General features: G+C 47.3%; 1 protein-coding gene and 1 long non-coding RNA gene across 5 annotated transcripts; one reads left to right on the top strand and one right to left on the bottom strand.

Annotated features, from left to right (window-relative positions):
- Positions 1-2,880: 2,880 nt before the first annotated feature.
- Positions 2,881-10,219, bottom strand: LOC138924701 (uncharacterized). Of its 3 annotated transcripts, XR_011439792.1 has the most exons (4): positions 10,088-10,219; positions 9,130-9,251; positions 7,776-8,006; positions 4,749-6,926 (listed from the first exon to the last, which is right to left on the bottom strand). It is a non-coding gene; the product is annotated as an uncharacterized lncRNA (long non-coding RNA). The 3 variants fall into 3 exon arrangements; XR_011439791.1 differs by lacking the exons at positions 4,749-6,926; positions 7,776-8,006 and adding an exon at positions 2,881-3,142; XR_011439793.1 differs by lacking the exon at positions 7,776-8,006.
- On the top strand, positions 6,638-13,400 carry LOC138924700 (retinol dehydrogenase 16-like). Of its 2 annotated transcripts, none has more exons than XM_070270299.1 (5): positions 6,638-8,076; positions 10,103-10,361; positions 11,612-11,775; positions 12,573-12,809; positions 13,140-13,400. In XM_070270299.1, the coding sequence occupies exons 1-4, from the start codon at positions 7,764-7,766 to the stop codon at positions 12,788-12,790; spliced, it is 954 nt and encodes a 317-aa protein (XP_070126400.1). In that variant the 5' UTR covers positions 6,638-7,763; the 3' UTR covers positions 12,791-12,809; positions 13,140-13,400. The 2 variants fall into 2 exon arrangements, with proteins under 2 accessions (XP_070126400.1, XP_070126401.1); XM_070270300.1 differs by having other exon boundaries at positions 13,155-13,284.
- Positions 13,401-13,948: the final 548 nt, after the last annotated feature.

The following is a 13,948-nucleotide window of genomic DNA, read 5'->3' as shown; positions in this document are numbered from 1 at the left end:
CAGCGACCTTGTCCTTGGCCCTGCTCAGCTTTTTCCTGCTTGCTGACTCTTCACCTAGACACACTGGAGATAACCTTGGGGACCAGACCCGGCGTTGACACCTTGTTGCATCACTTAGTAGCTGTGTGACTCTGGGCAAGTCACTTTACCTTTCTGAGTCTCAGTTTCTTTTTAAGTAAAGTGAGGATAATGATGCTCCCTTCACAGGGCTGTTGTGTAGGATACATGAGATAATAAATGTCAGGTGCTTGGCATAAGCATGCTCTTTTCCAGTTCTTGGGGATGAGGAAGAAGAGATCCCTTCCTGTGGAACTGACCTGGAGATACCTCTCCCTAGTCTTACCACCACCAGCCACTTTTCATCTGAAGTGGATCAACACTAGCTTCTTCTTTTATTTCGTTGTCTGGCGTTGTGTTTCTGACATAGAAGGTCAAGAACCCCCCCTCCCCCACCAATGCCACTATGAATTACCACACGAGGGATGTAGTAATAGTATCAGCTGACATTTATTGAATACTCGTCGTCTGCCAGTTGTGATTGCAAGAGGCGCTACATGCAAGATCTCCCTTAATCCTCATAACAACCTAACAAGGTGGATACTATCACAGACAAGGAAACTGAGGCAAAGAGAGGTTAAGCCACTCGCCTGAGTTGCACTGCTAGTAGTCCAGCAAACTCTTATTACAGGGATTCTTGACCTGGATTACTGGCTCCTAACAGCTTTAAAGACTGAGGAGTAAATACAAAATCCCATCTGTTGTGTTAAGTCATTTTTATGGGGCTTAGAGCCTCCCTTAGATTCCCAAAGGGGTCCATGGTGTCCAAAAGGTTAAAAATGACACCCTAGAAAAGCTTCTCAGGAACAAGGGCTAAAATAGAAAAGTGGAGTAGAGCGGACACCTCCATGGAAGTGACTCAGCCTTGGGAATTCTGGGAAATTTCTTGCGTGAGGGAGAAGTCCCTTACTCAGAGGCTGAGAGAAGCAAGGGATGATCTGGGGAGGGGTTTGAGAAAGGGAAGGTGAATTGTCTTTGCTTCCCAGTCCTCATTCCTTCCCCAAGGTGAAGGACAACTGTGTCCTCTCTGATTTCCCAAGACAATATGTGTGTGTGTGTGTGTGTGTGTGTGTGTGTGTGTGTGGTGCAACATTAGTCTAAAGAAGAAGAAGCTTGGAGAGACTGATAGAGACTGGAAGGGTCCCAGGTACAATTCCCCAAGGAAACTGGCACCACGCAACAGCCTCCCAGTGTGCCACAGCTCTTCCCCTCCTTCAGGTTCCTAGCCCTACCCTAGTTTCTGTTCTTCCCTCAAATCCCCCACCTCCTTATCCCCAGCAACTCCCCTGGGTCTCTGTAGGGGTGCTGACAGTTGTTTGCTGAGTCCAGATTTATTCCATTTCTACTAACTTTTTTTGAGCACCTAATGTGTGCTGGACAGAAATTCCCCTTGAATTCTCCAGTGCTTCCTGAGGCCCTGACTTCCTAAGGTCTCACCATTTTGATGACAACACGTGGATTCTTAGACTGTGAAAATTAGAGTTGAGACGACCCACTGAAGTTGTCTTGATTCTCCTCCCTCTATAAAGATGAGAGAAATGGAGGCTTTGGGAAATCTCACATTGCTGGACAATTTGAGAAACACAGGTGAAAAAGGTGATGAAGCAGGATGTTGCAGTGTCATCCACCTCAACATTCATCCATCTCTGTTAGATGCTGGGCACTGCCAGGGGCTGGAAATATAAAAATGATGAGACTCAGTCCGTGCCCTCCAGGGTCTCTGAGTCATCATTGCTCTGGTGTTCAGCACAATCAGGCACAGTGCATGTTGCTTCGTTAAAATAAAATCATTGCTTCAGGCTTAACCTGGGACTTTTGGATTTCTACAATTTCTCCTTCCCCAAAACAATGATTGTTAAGCCATTTTGTAGTTCCTTGGGGAAAGGTGTTCAAGAGGTTTGGGCCTATCTCCAGGAGCCTTCTCCAGAGTCTCAGGGAACTGTGGACTGGTTAGGTCTCTGATTTCTGCTAGCTCTTCCTGAAGGACATAAACCACTGATGCTGCCTGCAGGGCTCCACCTGGGCTCCCCTGAAGGGCATTGCCTCAATGAAAAGAGAACCATGTTGACAAAGAGGTCCAATGAAACACAGCCTCAGAGTCCCTCAGAGCCTCCACACACCTCACTCCCCTCCCAGGCCCTCTTTTCCTGGAGAAGGGGCCTGGTCCAGTTGGGTGGATGTGAGCAGGAACTGGAGCCCAATCCAGACAGAGCCACTGAGGTGCCATGAGGAAGCTGCCCCACTTACCAACTCTGTTCCACTGGCTGCTCCACTCCCTTTTATGAAATGATGTCCTCCACCTCACCCTGAAACCCCTCCAGGGACAGCTGTTGTGGGGTCTAGTCTCTAGTCCTTTCTTTAGTCTCCTGAGGGGGCAGCTCCCTCCTCCTCTCCATCATCACCTGAGACAAACTGAACTACTATCTTTCCAATTATTGGGGTCTACAGCCCTCCCTGCTTGGGTGAGGTTTAGGGCACTGTGTCTGTTAGTTCCTCTTCAAGTCATCTGTGCCTGAGTCATCTGGATTCTGGATATGTGTCTGGGCAGGAGGGGCAGAGGACAGTGTAACCAGGCGCCCAGGGGACTCCTGGGGACAGGGCCTCTTCATGGAGTTAAAATGTTACCACACAAAGATGGGGTTCTCCTACCCAGTGAGCATAAAATACCAATTATTATGGCATAAGTTTCTGAGAAAAAACAAGGCTTTATCACAAGATTAATCTGCAAGTAGACAGGAGGCATAAGCTCTCAGATCTATGCCCCTGATTTAAGATTTGGGGCAAAATTTAAGGGATAAGAGAAGACAGGCTGGTACATGGAAATGCTAGTGGAGCAAGTTTTTATTGGAGGGCTTTAAGCATTTGTGGTAAGCTTTTAAACATTTATGGTAAGGTGTGGAAGGGGTTTTAACACTGGATCTTCCTAGACAATGGACCCCTCACCTCTGATGAGAGTCTGACTTTCAAGTTCTGGTCATGTCCCGGTCCTTTGGTTCCATCAGGGGGAGAATCTTTGGTTCTGGTTCATTTCAGGTCAAGACTTCCTCTTCTGTGAATGCTCTGCCTATGGGACTTTGCAAGTTTTCTGAAAAAATAACTCTCAATTACTCTGTTGATAAGATGGGGTCAGTTTGGACTGGTCCTAGAGGGCCTGTGGTTACAAATCCCCCATTTTTGTTGTTCATTCCTCAATCTTGAGGAATGAGGCCATCTATAGGGTGATGGCTGTGCTAACTTCTTCCTGCTGATAAGGGACATATGTTGTTCCATCTCATTGAACTAGACTCTTAGTAAGGTGGTGATACAGACAGGCTTCCAAAGTTAGGTCTATATTGTGTAAGCAAGTAACTAGGTATTTAATAAGAAGCATTTCTAGAGAAACAAAAAGAAAAACAAGGTTAATGGTTGGAGCAAATTATAAACCAATTTCTGTGCCTAGGGGACAGCCAGTCAAGAAGACTTCTAGATGTCAGGATCAAAATATCTTTTGCAGTTTGAAATGTCTCTGATGATGTCATTGTGTGTTTAGGTATCTTTCTGAGTGGCTTACACAACAATAGGCATGCCTCTTTCTTAAGTTTATCAAGTTGTCCAGTTTCAATTTGCAGGGCTTCAGGAAAAAGGGTGGTTTCAGTTCTCAGTGAATCCAAATGAAAATGAGGGAAAAAATTGTAAACGTTAGTTTGGAGATTTGTAGCCAGACATTTGAGGAGACTAGGAGAATTCAGATTCCAGTCAAGGAAAATTATCCTTTTAAGAGAGAGAAAACCAAATTCTAATTTTTGTACCAGCTTACTTTTGATATTAAAGCATTCACTTAATTAAATTTATTTTAATCTTAACCAATTTAACCACTCACAAAACTCTTTACTCAGGGTTCCTCTTACACAAACTTCTTTAACTTTCTTTTTACATTCAGAATTTGTCCCATACTTTCTGTCTTCCCTCCTAGTACTTTAGGACAAATTTATCTTTCTTAACAAAACAAACAAAAATATCCCCTTTCTTTAAGTCTTCTTTACTGAAAACATACATCTTACTTTTCTTAATTTTTGTATATTGGCATCCTACGAACTGGCAGATCGACAAATACTGTCTAGAAACGTGTCCTTTCTCATAGAAAGCTTCTCAGCATGGCACAAAGCATGTTTATCAATAAAACCCAAGTATTTTTCCAATTTCTCTGTAATACAAAGCCAAAGGCAGGTAAATCTATGTTTAGCAATTAATATCTAATATTATATATTATGTGGAAATGACCTAAAACAAACTTTATCATTTAACTCAATTTAGCAAAACTCTAAGATTTCAAGTCGTCAAAAGATTTTGAAGTTATTTTAGGTACATTCATCATAACATACAATTATTATTATTTTTATTTTTAAATATTGACACCTGGGCTAACAACTCTTGCCAATCTTTTCCTTCTTCTTCTTCTTCTTCTTCTTCTTCTTCTTCTTCTTCTTCTCCTCCTCCCCAAAGCCACCTAGTACATAGTTGTGTATTCTAGTTGTAGATCCTTCTGGTTGTGCTATGTGGGATGCCACCTCAGCATGGCCTGATGAGAGGTGTCATGTCCATGACCAGGATCTGAACCAGTGAAACCCCGGGCCGCTGAAGCAGAGTGCATGAACTTAACCACTTGGCTACAGGGCCAGGCCCCAATTATTGTTAAAAAGTTCACCCAACACTTTTATTTTTTCCACATCTATTTACTTTACTTGTTCCCAACAATTATTTAGATTGCCAACAAAACTTCATGAGACATTAGACAAAATTAGCTATCATTCTAAGTTATTTTTGCTCACAAGTTTTGTAACAGAGATAACATGTATGTATCATAGTCAATGCTGATAACTCTGAAAACATGTTTATTTTAATCAAATCAAGAAATTTAAATAAGCTTTCACTTACGAAAGATTATTTTATATCATGTTAACTTAAAAGACATTTGGGTTAGTTTCCATTACATTTATGTAAGTGTTTACTTTAAGCCAATCAAATAGAGCTCTTCTACGAACTATACCATTCAGAGGGGGAAAAATTACACACACACACATATATATATAGACATATGTAGACACACATGCACAGATACTACACAGCTAGTATTTTAAAATTACTGCCATGGATCAGATACAGTAACACAAAGCTCCCTTTTCCACTTTTTTCCTTCAGTCTTAGGAACTGGTGATAGGTTACATAACAGTTCCCAGGAGAGGCCACCAGCTTTTCAGGATAACAGAAATGGATGGAATCTGAACTGCCTCTAGAGTTGCATTTCCAGTTTTGCAAAATTTGTAAGTTGAGAACAGTTGCTCTTAATTCCTCAGAAATTTGGGTTGTAACTTAAATGACAATATAGGTCGGTCTTCTTATCCAACTACATCATCCTAATTTGCTTCTTTCCCTCTGAGTGCTTAGTTTTATTTTAACTTAGGGAAGAAGGCCTAAAAATTTTCTTATCAGGCTCTGAATATCAGCTTTCAGTTTGGCTGAATTTCTGACCATAAGTTGCTAAATCCTTTCAAATATCTTGTGAAGTTTCAGCCAGGACAAAGAGTAACGATACCTGGCAGTATTAAAGAACTCTAGTGGTCTTTAACAGTGGTTTCCCAGAAAAATCTCTCAGTCTTGTTAACTCTGGGAGGGGCTCATTTTGGGCCTTCCTTCAAAGGTAGATTATGAGCTGTCTGTAAAGCCACAACCTAATAAGCTTTTCTTTTAGGTACCTTTTATAACTTAATTTTTTCTTTTTGCAACAAAACTTTCAATAAGGTTACTTTGGAATTTTTAAGTCTGCTTTTGAGTGCACTTTTAAATGATCTTATCTAATCAGAATACTTCTTCTAACAGCCAATGCAATTCCCCTGAGGCTGGCAGCAGCTTGGTAGGACACTTAGCTGCAAAAAAGAGTGCAACCTGCATTTCTGTCCAACCATTTCTGACCCCAAAACGGGGTGCAACCACATTTTTGTCTAACCACATTTTTGTCCAACCACATTTTGAGACCCTCATGATTTTCAAGTGACGCTCTCAGGACATGAAACAATCTTAGTAAGATCTTGCAGTTCTTTGTAAATATTTACAGCTTCCAGAACATTTAAGTTTTGAGCAATTGTGCCAGAAGGTGATGCATTGGACTTTTTAAAGATTAAATATTTTCCTTGCTTCTCAGTTTGGAGGCTCAAGAGAGGCCAGAATAGACACTGTAATTTTAAATTATCCTGGGTTATCTTGCCAGCCATTTACAGTTGTTTCCATTTTAAGGGGCTTTTTCCAAGACGGCTGCAGCAAACAAGGTCTTACTAGGGGATAGTGTGTAGTGTCTGATAGTGTACTTGCAGAAACAGCTCACTCAAGAATAACCAAAGGGTCGTCTTTTTCCCTTATGTGTTCTGGCAGCCACAAAGTTCAGAGATGAGTAAGCCCTGTGTGGGTAGCCACCACCATCTGCCTTGCCACAAACAATGGGGGCCCAATGAGATATGTTCTTCAGAAGGGGGTCCCTATGAGGCAGCTGCACGTCACGAACAGATACCCCAATACCTCTGTGAAATCCCCAGTCACCTGGGAATGTCCTGAAGGACTAGACGGAATAGTGCCTCTTTTCTTCAGAGTCAGAAGACCCTTGCAAGGTTAATCCAAAAAGGGAGTTTTTTACAGTCACCGAGAAACTCAGTTACCAAGCAGCCAGTGTTAACAAATAACACAGCCAATCATCACCTCTGATGAGAGTCTGACTTTCAAGTTCTGGTCATGTCCCGGGCCTGTGGTTCCATCAGGGGGAGAATCTTTGGTTCCAGTGTCATTTCAGGCCAAGATATTCTCTTCTGAGAGTGCTTTGGCCATGGGACTTTGCAAGTTTCCTGAAAAAAAACTCTCAATTACTCTATTGCTAAGATGGGGTCAGTTTAGATTGGTCCTAGGGGGCCTGTGGATACACAAGAATAAGGACTGCGGGACCGGCTTTAGGTCAGTACCTCCGTTCAGCCCTCCCAGCATCTCGGCGAAGCCGCACAGCTGCGCGTGTCCACCCCCACTGCCTCTTCTCCCCTTTCTTTGCCTCTGACCTCACACACCCCCTTTGCTCTCCTGAACGCCTTTCTGCAGAGAGAATTACTGTATCAGGAGGAGACCTAGTCCTTCAAGTCCTTTCCTTCTCCTTCTAACCCTAGAGAGGCTGACAGTGACTTAGATTTCTGAGGAGAGGGTGCTGTGTGCCGAGCCCTCTGAGGAAACCCAGGCCCTGAGAGGGTGCTGAATGTAAGTGTGTTGAATCCAGAGCGTCTTCCCACGAAGAACCTTCCTGAGGTCGGGAAGATCGAGCCCAGCGTGTTGGCAGACGAGGACAAAGAGTTCTGAGCCCTGAACCTAGAACAGAGTGGCCTGTGCCGCTCAGTGTGTGGCACCTGGACGCGGAGAGCAGATGGAATGAGAGGCCTGGGGCAGTGGGGCGGACAGTGATGCTTTCTTTCTGGGCAGGAGTTGGAATTTTCAAGGGCAAATGGTCAGCTCTTGCAAAAGTAGTCCAAAGGGCAGATAGGTAGGGAGAGAATAGAATGTTCCAGAAAGATAGTCATCAGGAGGGCAATTGGAGACTTCATGTCAGAGAGCCTGGAGGCCACACAGCCAGCACAGCCTCCTGATCGAGGATACCAGACTCTTCTGATCACAGCCTGTCTCTGTCTGTCCCCTGCAAAGCCATGTGGCTGTACCTGGCAGTGCTCGTGGGCCTGTACTACCTCCTGCGCTGGTACCGGGAGAGGCAGGTGGTGAGCAACCTCCAAGACAAGTACGTCTTCATCACGGGCTGTGACTCAGGCTTCGGGAACCAGTTGGCCAGGCAGCTGGACCTGCGAGGCTTGAGGGTGCTGGCTGCCTGTCTGACGGAGAAGGGGGCCGAGCAGCTGAGGGACCGGACGTCAGACAGGGTGCAGACGGTGATCCTGGATGTGACCAAGACAGAGAGCATCGCTGCAGCCACCCAGTGGGTAAAGGAGCGCGTGGGGGACAGAGGTAACACCCAGATTTGTCGGGTCTGTTTCTCTTCTGTCTGTGAAGGGAGACTTCTTGTCTGCTGCTGGGAAAGATCCCTAGGTGTTTTCCAGGACTCGAGGTCATACTCCCTTTCTTTCCCTCACGCAGTTCACCAGTCGAGCCTCTTCTCTTTCCACTGCCCCCTCCTCCCGTCCTCGGAGCTCTGGAGGTTTGGGGAGAGCTGCCCTGATGAGATACCAGATTCCCTGTCTGAGGTGCCCCCTCCTGTCTCGGCAGAAGTTCTGCATTTCTTGATGCTGAGCGCCCCGGGGGAGATCAGAGCCCACTTTCTGGAGGACGAGTGGAGATGGGGCACTGACCCCCAGGCTTGTGTGGGCGGCTGGGGCAGCGCTGGAGCCGGGCTCCTGTTCTCAGCACTGTACCATGTTCTTGCTGGGGACCCATAATCCTCCCCCAGGGAGTCACCGTCACACACATATCAGATGATGACATTGAGCTTTCAGGACTTGCTAAGGAAGGTCAAGAATCCAGTGCAAGTTCACATGCTCTCTCTCTATTTTTAAAACTACAATTGTGCCTGTCGTGTTATGCTGGAGGAAAAGAACATTAGTTTCTTTTTTCTAAGTATAAGTGTAAAACATGAGCATTGTGGAAGACACAGTAAAGTACAGGATCAAAATGAAACTCACCCGCAGTCTACCAGCAGAGACAAGTCCTGGGAACCTTTGACATAGACGGTGTTACACATTGCACACAGTTTCTATCCTATTCTTTTCATTGAAAGAAGATGAGCATTTTTACAATATAATTAAAATTGCTTCAAAAGTATATATTTAATGATTAAGAATAATCTATCCCTTTGAATAGTATTACTTTTTAGAACAGTACCTCATGTATGATATGAAATCGTTTCCTCCATTTTATTCACATTCGCGACTCGTGTCCCGGTGAACTTTCCCAGATCTCTCTGTGTAACCGTGCATGTTGACTGGGTTCTTAGAAGCAGCATGTCTGCTGGGAGAATGCGTGTCCTGGAAGGGCAGCCTGTTTCTGAGCAGGGGAGGGACTCACCTTTCTGGCTCCATCTTGTGCCCTCCGTGGCCACAACTCCCCCGAATGCCTGCTCCTGCTGCCCCGAGGGCTGTTGGTGGGTAGCTCTTTAGTGTCTGTGCTCAGAATCGCGTCCTTGAGTCCTGCAGAGAGGTCTCCATGAAGCTGGGTGAATTGAGGGCTGAGGGGGAGGGGTGAGGGTGGCCTCCTGTGTGGGTGGGAGGAGAGGGGGCATTTTCTGGTGCAGAGGGTGAAGTCTGTGCATGGAGGGTGGGGGTGAGACAGCCTTGCCTCCCCCCATGGGCTGCCCCTTGGAATTGATCTCCCAGGTCCTACAGGACTCTTGCTCACTATTGCTGCAGGTGTTTCAAGGTCAGTCCCTGAGGTCACCTCCTGCCTGTTCTCACCTTCCCCCGACCTGGGGTTTCAGGTCTGCTTTACCCCACCAACTTCCAGCAAGATTTTAGTCATCTTTTTTTTCTTTTTGTCCATTACCTTTTGCCTTTTTCTTCCTCTCTCCCCACCCTTCCTCATTCTCTCTCTGTGTGTCTCTCTACTCCCCCACAGATATTTGTTGCACACTCACGAAAGGCGCTGTCTGGGAACTCTGAAAATGTAGGTGAGCGTTTATAATGCCTGCAGGACAACATTGATGTGTGAAAACCCAAAACATTACTGTCCGTGTTCCAGACTATGGACACACTAGATACCTCAACATCACTCCCTGCCTTCATTAACTGTGGGGTGATGGCCCATTGTCCACCAGGCAGCGATTGGGCCAGGCAGAATAAGTCAGGACAGAGGCACGCTTTCTGTCCTCCAACAACATATGGCGTCTGCACTCCCCAAACCCTACCAAAAGCATGGTGTTATCTGTTCTACTGACTCCCCATGCAACCTCTCTCATACAGTCCTCACGTGATTGGAAGGTGAATTAGAACCACAGCTGTGTCCTCACAATGCAGTGTTGCTCTCTCACCCCTGCTGTGTCCAGGACTGTGGGGCCTGGTGAATAACGCTGGCATTGCCGTGCCTGTGGCACCCAATGAGTGGCTGACCAAACAGGACTTCATGAAGATCCTCAACGTGAACCTGCTGGGGGTGATCGAGGTGACCCTGAGCCTGCTGCCCCTAGTGAGGAAGGCGCGGGGCCGCGTGGTCAACGTCTCCAGCGTCATGGGCCGGGTGTCTCTGCTTGGTGGCGGCTACTGCATCTCCAAGTATGGTGTCGAGGCCTTCTCGGACTCCCTCAGGTACTGGACTGGGTTAGAGGCCCTCCCTCAGTCCTCCTGCTTCTGTGCTTCCAGGCAAGCCTTTTCCTGGGTTCTTCTGTCAGGATCCCTCTCTCTTGCTCCGTGCTAGGTATTCATCGGGAAGTACTTTTTTATGTTCTGGGTTTTGTAATGGGCCCCAGGCCAGCAGACTTTTATTTAATCTATCCCTGCCCTGGAGGAGGGCCCATAGTCAGAAGGTATCTGAGGCAGAAGTGGAACTGGGATAAGGTGGCTGCAGAGAACATGTCTAAAACCCCTACGACATTCAGTTCAGGGAGCCCTTGAGGTAGAGGTAGAGTCTTAGAGTCAATTCAACAGATACTTCTTGGTACCTTTGTGAGTGCACAATCAACGTGTCTGAGGACATCAAGATTTGGTCCCTGACTAAACAGTGTGACAACTGAGAAAGGGACAAGTAATATAGAAATGTTGTGGCCATTTCATCTGACACTTGCACGAAATTAGCCATGGTGGCCCTGGTCCCATAGGTATAATGGCAGGGAACTGGATAGGGATCTGAGCTGAGGATGAAGAACTGAACTCGGTCACCTGGCCACCTGAGAAATAGGGTGTGAAGGCTCCCTGGATGAAGGAATGAAGTCAGGCAAGCCCAGGGTGAGTAATGGTTGAGCGCCTATGCTGCAGTGCCATCCAGGGGTAAAGGACAAGGCCCTTGCTGACAGGAGGGATGCTGTCCCCATGGAAGGGATTTAATCAGGGGAGCTACTTTGTCAAATCAGCGTCTACAGAACCGACTGGCTTCAGGGCAGAGGATGGCTCTGAAAGAAGGGGAGTTGAGACGATAGGCAGAGAGAGGCTCCTTAGGGCACAGATGGCCAGGCAGTTGACTAGAGCAGGCGAGGGGAGAGAGAGGATTGAGGAGAGTGGAGGAAGTTGGATGGGCAAAGTCTGGAGATAGATTGGATGTGAGAGGACACAGGAGGAGAGAGCAGTTAAGGGGTGCCTTGAAGTAGAATAGGGGTGAAGATTTAGAGCTAATAAGCAGATGCGTGTCAAATATGTGGAAAAATGTACCAACCTTCTAGAGAGATACGCCATCATCATCATTTTTCTCTCCCTTGCTACTGCACTTGAAACTTCTCAAGCATTTGGGTGTATGCCATTCAAATCCTGTGTTGAGGTTGCATCATTCTGTTTGCTTTTTGTTTGCCGTGTTTTGTCTCCCAAGGCCTCTGAAGTCCTTGCCCCTCTTCCTGTCTGCCTTGCAGGAGGGAGCTCTCCTACTTTGGGGTGAAGGTGGCTATTATCGAGCCTGGTTACTTCAAGACCAACATGACCGGGAATGAGAGTACTTCTCAGGGCTACCAGGAGGCCTGGGAGCGGGCCCATCCAGAGATCAAGGAGATCTACGGGGAGAAGAGCCTGGCATCCTGTGAGTGAGCTGTGGACCATGGGGAGAGAAAGCCTGTGTCCATCATTAGCCCCTCCTCAGGTGTCAGGCTCATGCTCCAGGCTCTGAATCACGCACGCAGCGGGGACGTTTAGCTCCATCCCGTTGTCCTGTGTGGTCCTCTCTGGTAGCCAAAGGACATAATCCAGGTTTGTTAGGCCTGGGGGCTACTGTTTCATCCAAACCTCTCATTATCTTGAGGAGGAAACTGAAGCCACAGAGGGAAGATACCCCTTGATCCATGGCAAACTGTCTTTAGAGCTGCTGGTTTTCAGGTACCTAGGTTTGCAGTGTTTGTGAAGACCTCCAGTTTATGCAGTGCACATACAGCCACGAGTTGCTTAACGGCGGAGACAGGTTCTGAGAAGTGCATCATTAGGCCATTTTGTTATTGTGCGAAGATCATAGAGTATAGTTACACAAACCCAGATGGTAGGGCCTACTATACACCTAGGCTGTATGGTCCTAATCGTATGGGACCATTGTATGGGGTGCAGGGGTGGCAGGCGGTCAGGACCTGTTTTATGCAGTTTGTGGTTTGACCAGAACATCCTTTGGCAGTGCAGCACTGTATTTCCAGGAGTAGAATCAGATGGGCTTAGTGCGGAGAGTGTTCTTGGGGTAAGAGTTGGGACACGCTGCCAGGCCATCCACGGATTCCATTTGGGGCATGATTTTATGGGCCCCAAGCGTTTTTAGAAACTTTTCTCTAGAGCTGATCTGAAAGTGGGGCAGTAGTGAAGTGAGAATATAATTGGATGGTGTCTCCTTCTTGACAGTCATGAAGTTAGCGGTAATGTTCGAGCCGAGGTGGTGTCAGAATTTGTGCTTGGTGACAGACTGCATGGAACATGCCCTGACCACCTGCCACCCCCGGACCCGATACTCACCTGGCTGGGATGCCAAGTTCATCTACCTCCCCATGAGCTACATGCCCTCCATCCTGGTGGATGCCATCTGCTACTGGAGCTTCCCAAGGCCCGCCAAGGGCCTGTAGCCCAAGCCTGGGGTGCACGGTAGGGTGGAGTTGGGTACTGTGTGAGGGAGGGATGCATCAGGGGGAGGGAAATAGAGTGGGCCTCCTCCCAGGGCTTCTCCATGGACATTACTCAAGATTCTGGGGATAATTGGAGGAAAGAACCAAGTTTTGCAGCTGAGGAACAGGGCCTCTTGGCACACATCTGTGCCCTGATCCTTGAGTGACGTCTCAAGGCTCAGAGTCTCATGGCCCTTCTGCCACCCCGAGGAATCCACACTTTTGGGAGGGTGTGAGCAGCTGGACTCAGCCCCAGCTGAGCCTGCTCTGCCTCTGTCCTCCTCCTCAATTGTACCTTGGCCCTGGCCAGTCTCCCCTCCCACAGGATAGAAAGGCCTGGAGAAGGAGAAGGCCCCTCTCCACTGAAGACATCTGTGGACAGAGGTGGAGGTGTGGAGGGCGACCAACAGCCTGACCCCTCAGCCTCAGGTCCAAGTCAGCAGACCTCGCTGCAAGGTGGTGTGCTCAATAGGGTTCCTGACAGAGGACACAGAAGTCACTGTTTGATTTGTATGAGTCAATGGATTTCCATTCCTTATTTTTGCCTTAAAATAAATGTTGAAAATTTTAATGAGGCCTATGGGTTGTAACCATGAACGTGGGGAGTGGTGGGGTCTGTGTCTATGAGAAGAAGAGTCACGTGATGTCACAGGGGTCAAAGGATGAGTGACATGACCTGAGGAGGCATTGGATGGAGAAGTCAGGTCACTCCCTTCCTTCCCCAGAAGGGAGGGGCTAATGCTTCCTTTCCTGTATTTATCAGGTAATGTGGGATCACAGTGTTAGACACAAGGATGGACAAAGAAGGAGAGGTGGCTAAGTGACTGGCAGGGCCCAGACTCTTCCCTGGGGACATCAAGCCTCTCTCCTCAGCAGCAACCTCTCTCCCTCTCTGCCTATCTGTCCCTATCTGACCTTAACATCGCCCCCTTTCCTCCTCTGCCATCCTTAGGTTTCCCAGCCTGCATCCCCTCCCTACACTCTCCAGTGGAGGAGAGGATGAGTCCCTTCTGGACCCCAGTCTTTCACTTTCTACCAAGCTTTGTTGAGTCCCTACTGGGTGCTGGGCACAATTCCCTGAATTGCCAAGTGCTTCCTGAGGGCCCGCCTCTCTCCGTC

The sequence above is a fragment of the Equus caballus genome, chromosome 6 (assembly GCF_041296265.1).
Source record: "Equus caballus isolate H_3958 breed thoroughbred chromosome 6, TB-T2T, whole genome shotgun sequence".
NCBI classification, from domain to species: Eukaryota; Metazoa; Chordata; class Mammalia; order Perissodactyla; family Equidae; genus Equus; species Equus caballus.
The sequence above is the reverse complement of the archived record's forward strand: the minus strand, read 5'-3'. Positions and strand labels throughout refer to the sequence as shown.

Coding starts and splice junctions, on each gene's coding strand:
- LOC138924700 (XM_070270299.1), top strand. CDS start 7,764: ATGTGGCTGTACCTGGCAGTGCTCGTGGGCCTGTACTACCTCCTGCGC. Junction 8,077..10,102: donor GGAGCGCGTGGGGGACAGAG/GTAACACCCAGA, acceptor TGCTGTGTCCAG/GACTGTGGGGCCTGGTGAAT. Junction 11,776..12,572: donor GGAGAAGAGCCTGGCATCCT/GTGAGTGAGCTG, acceptor CCTTCTTGACAG/TCATGAAGTTAGCGGTAATG.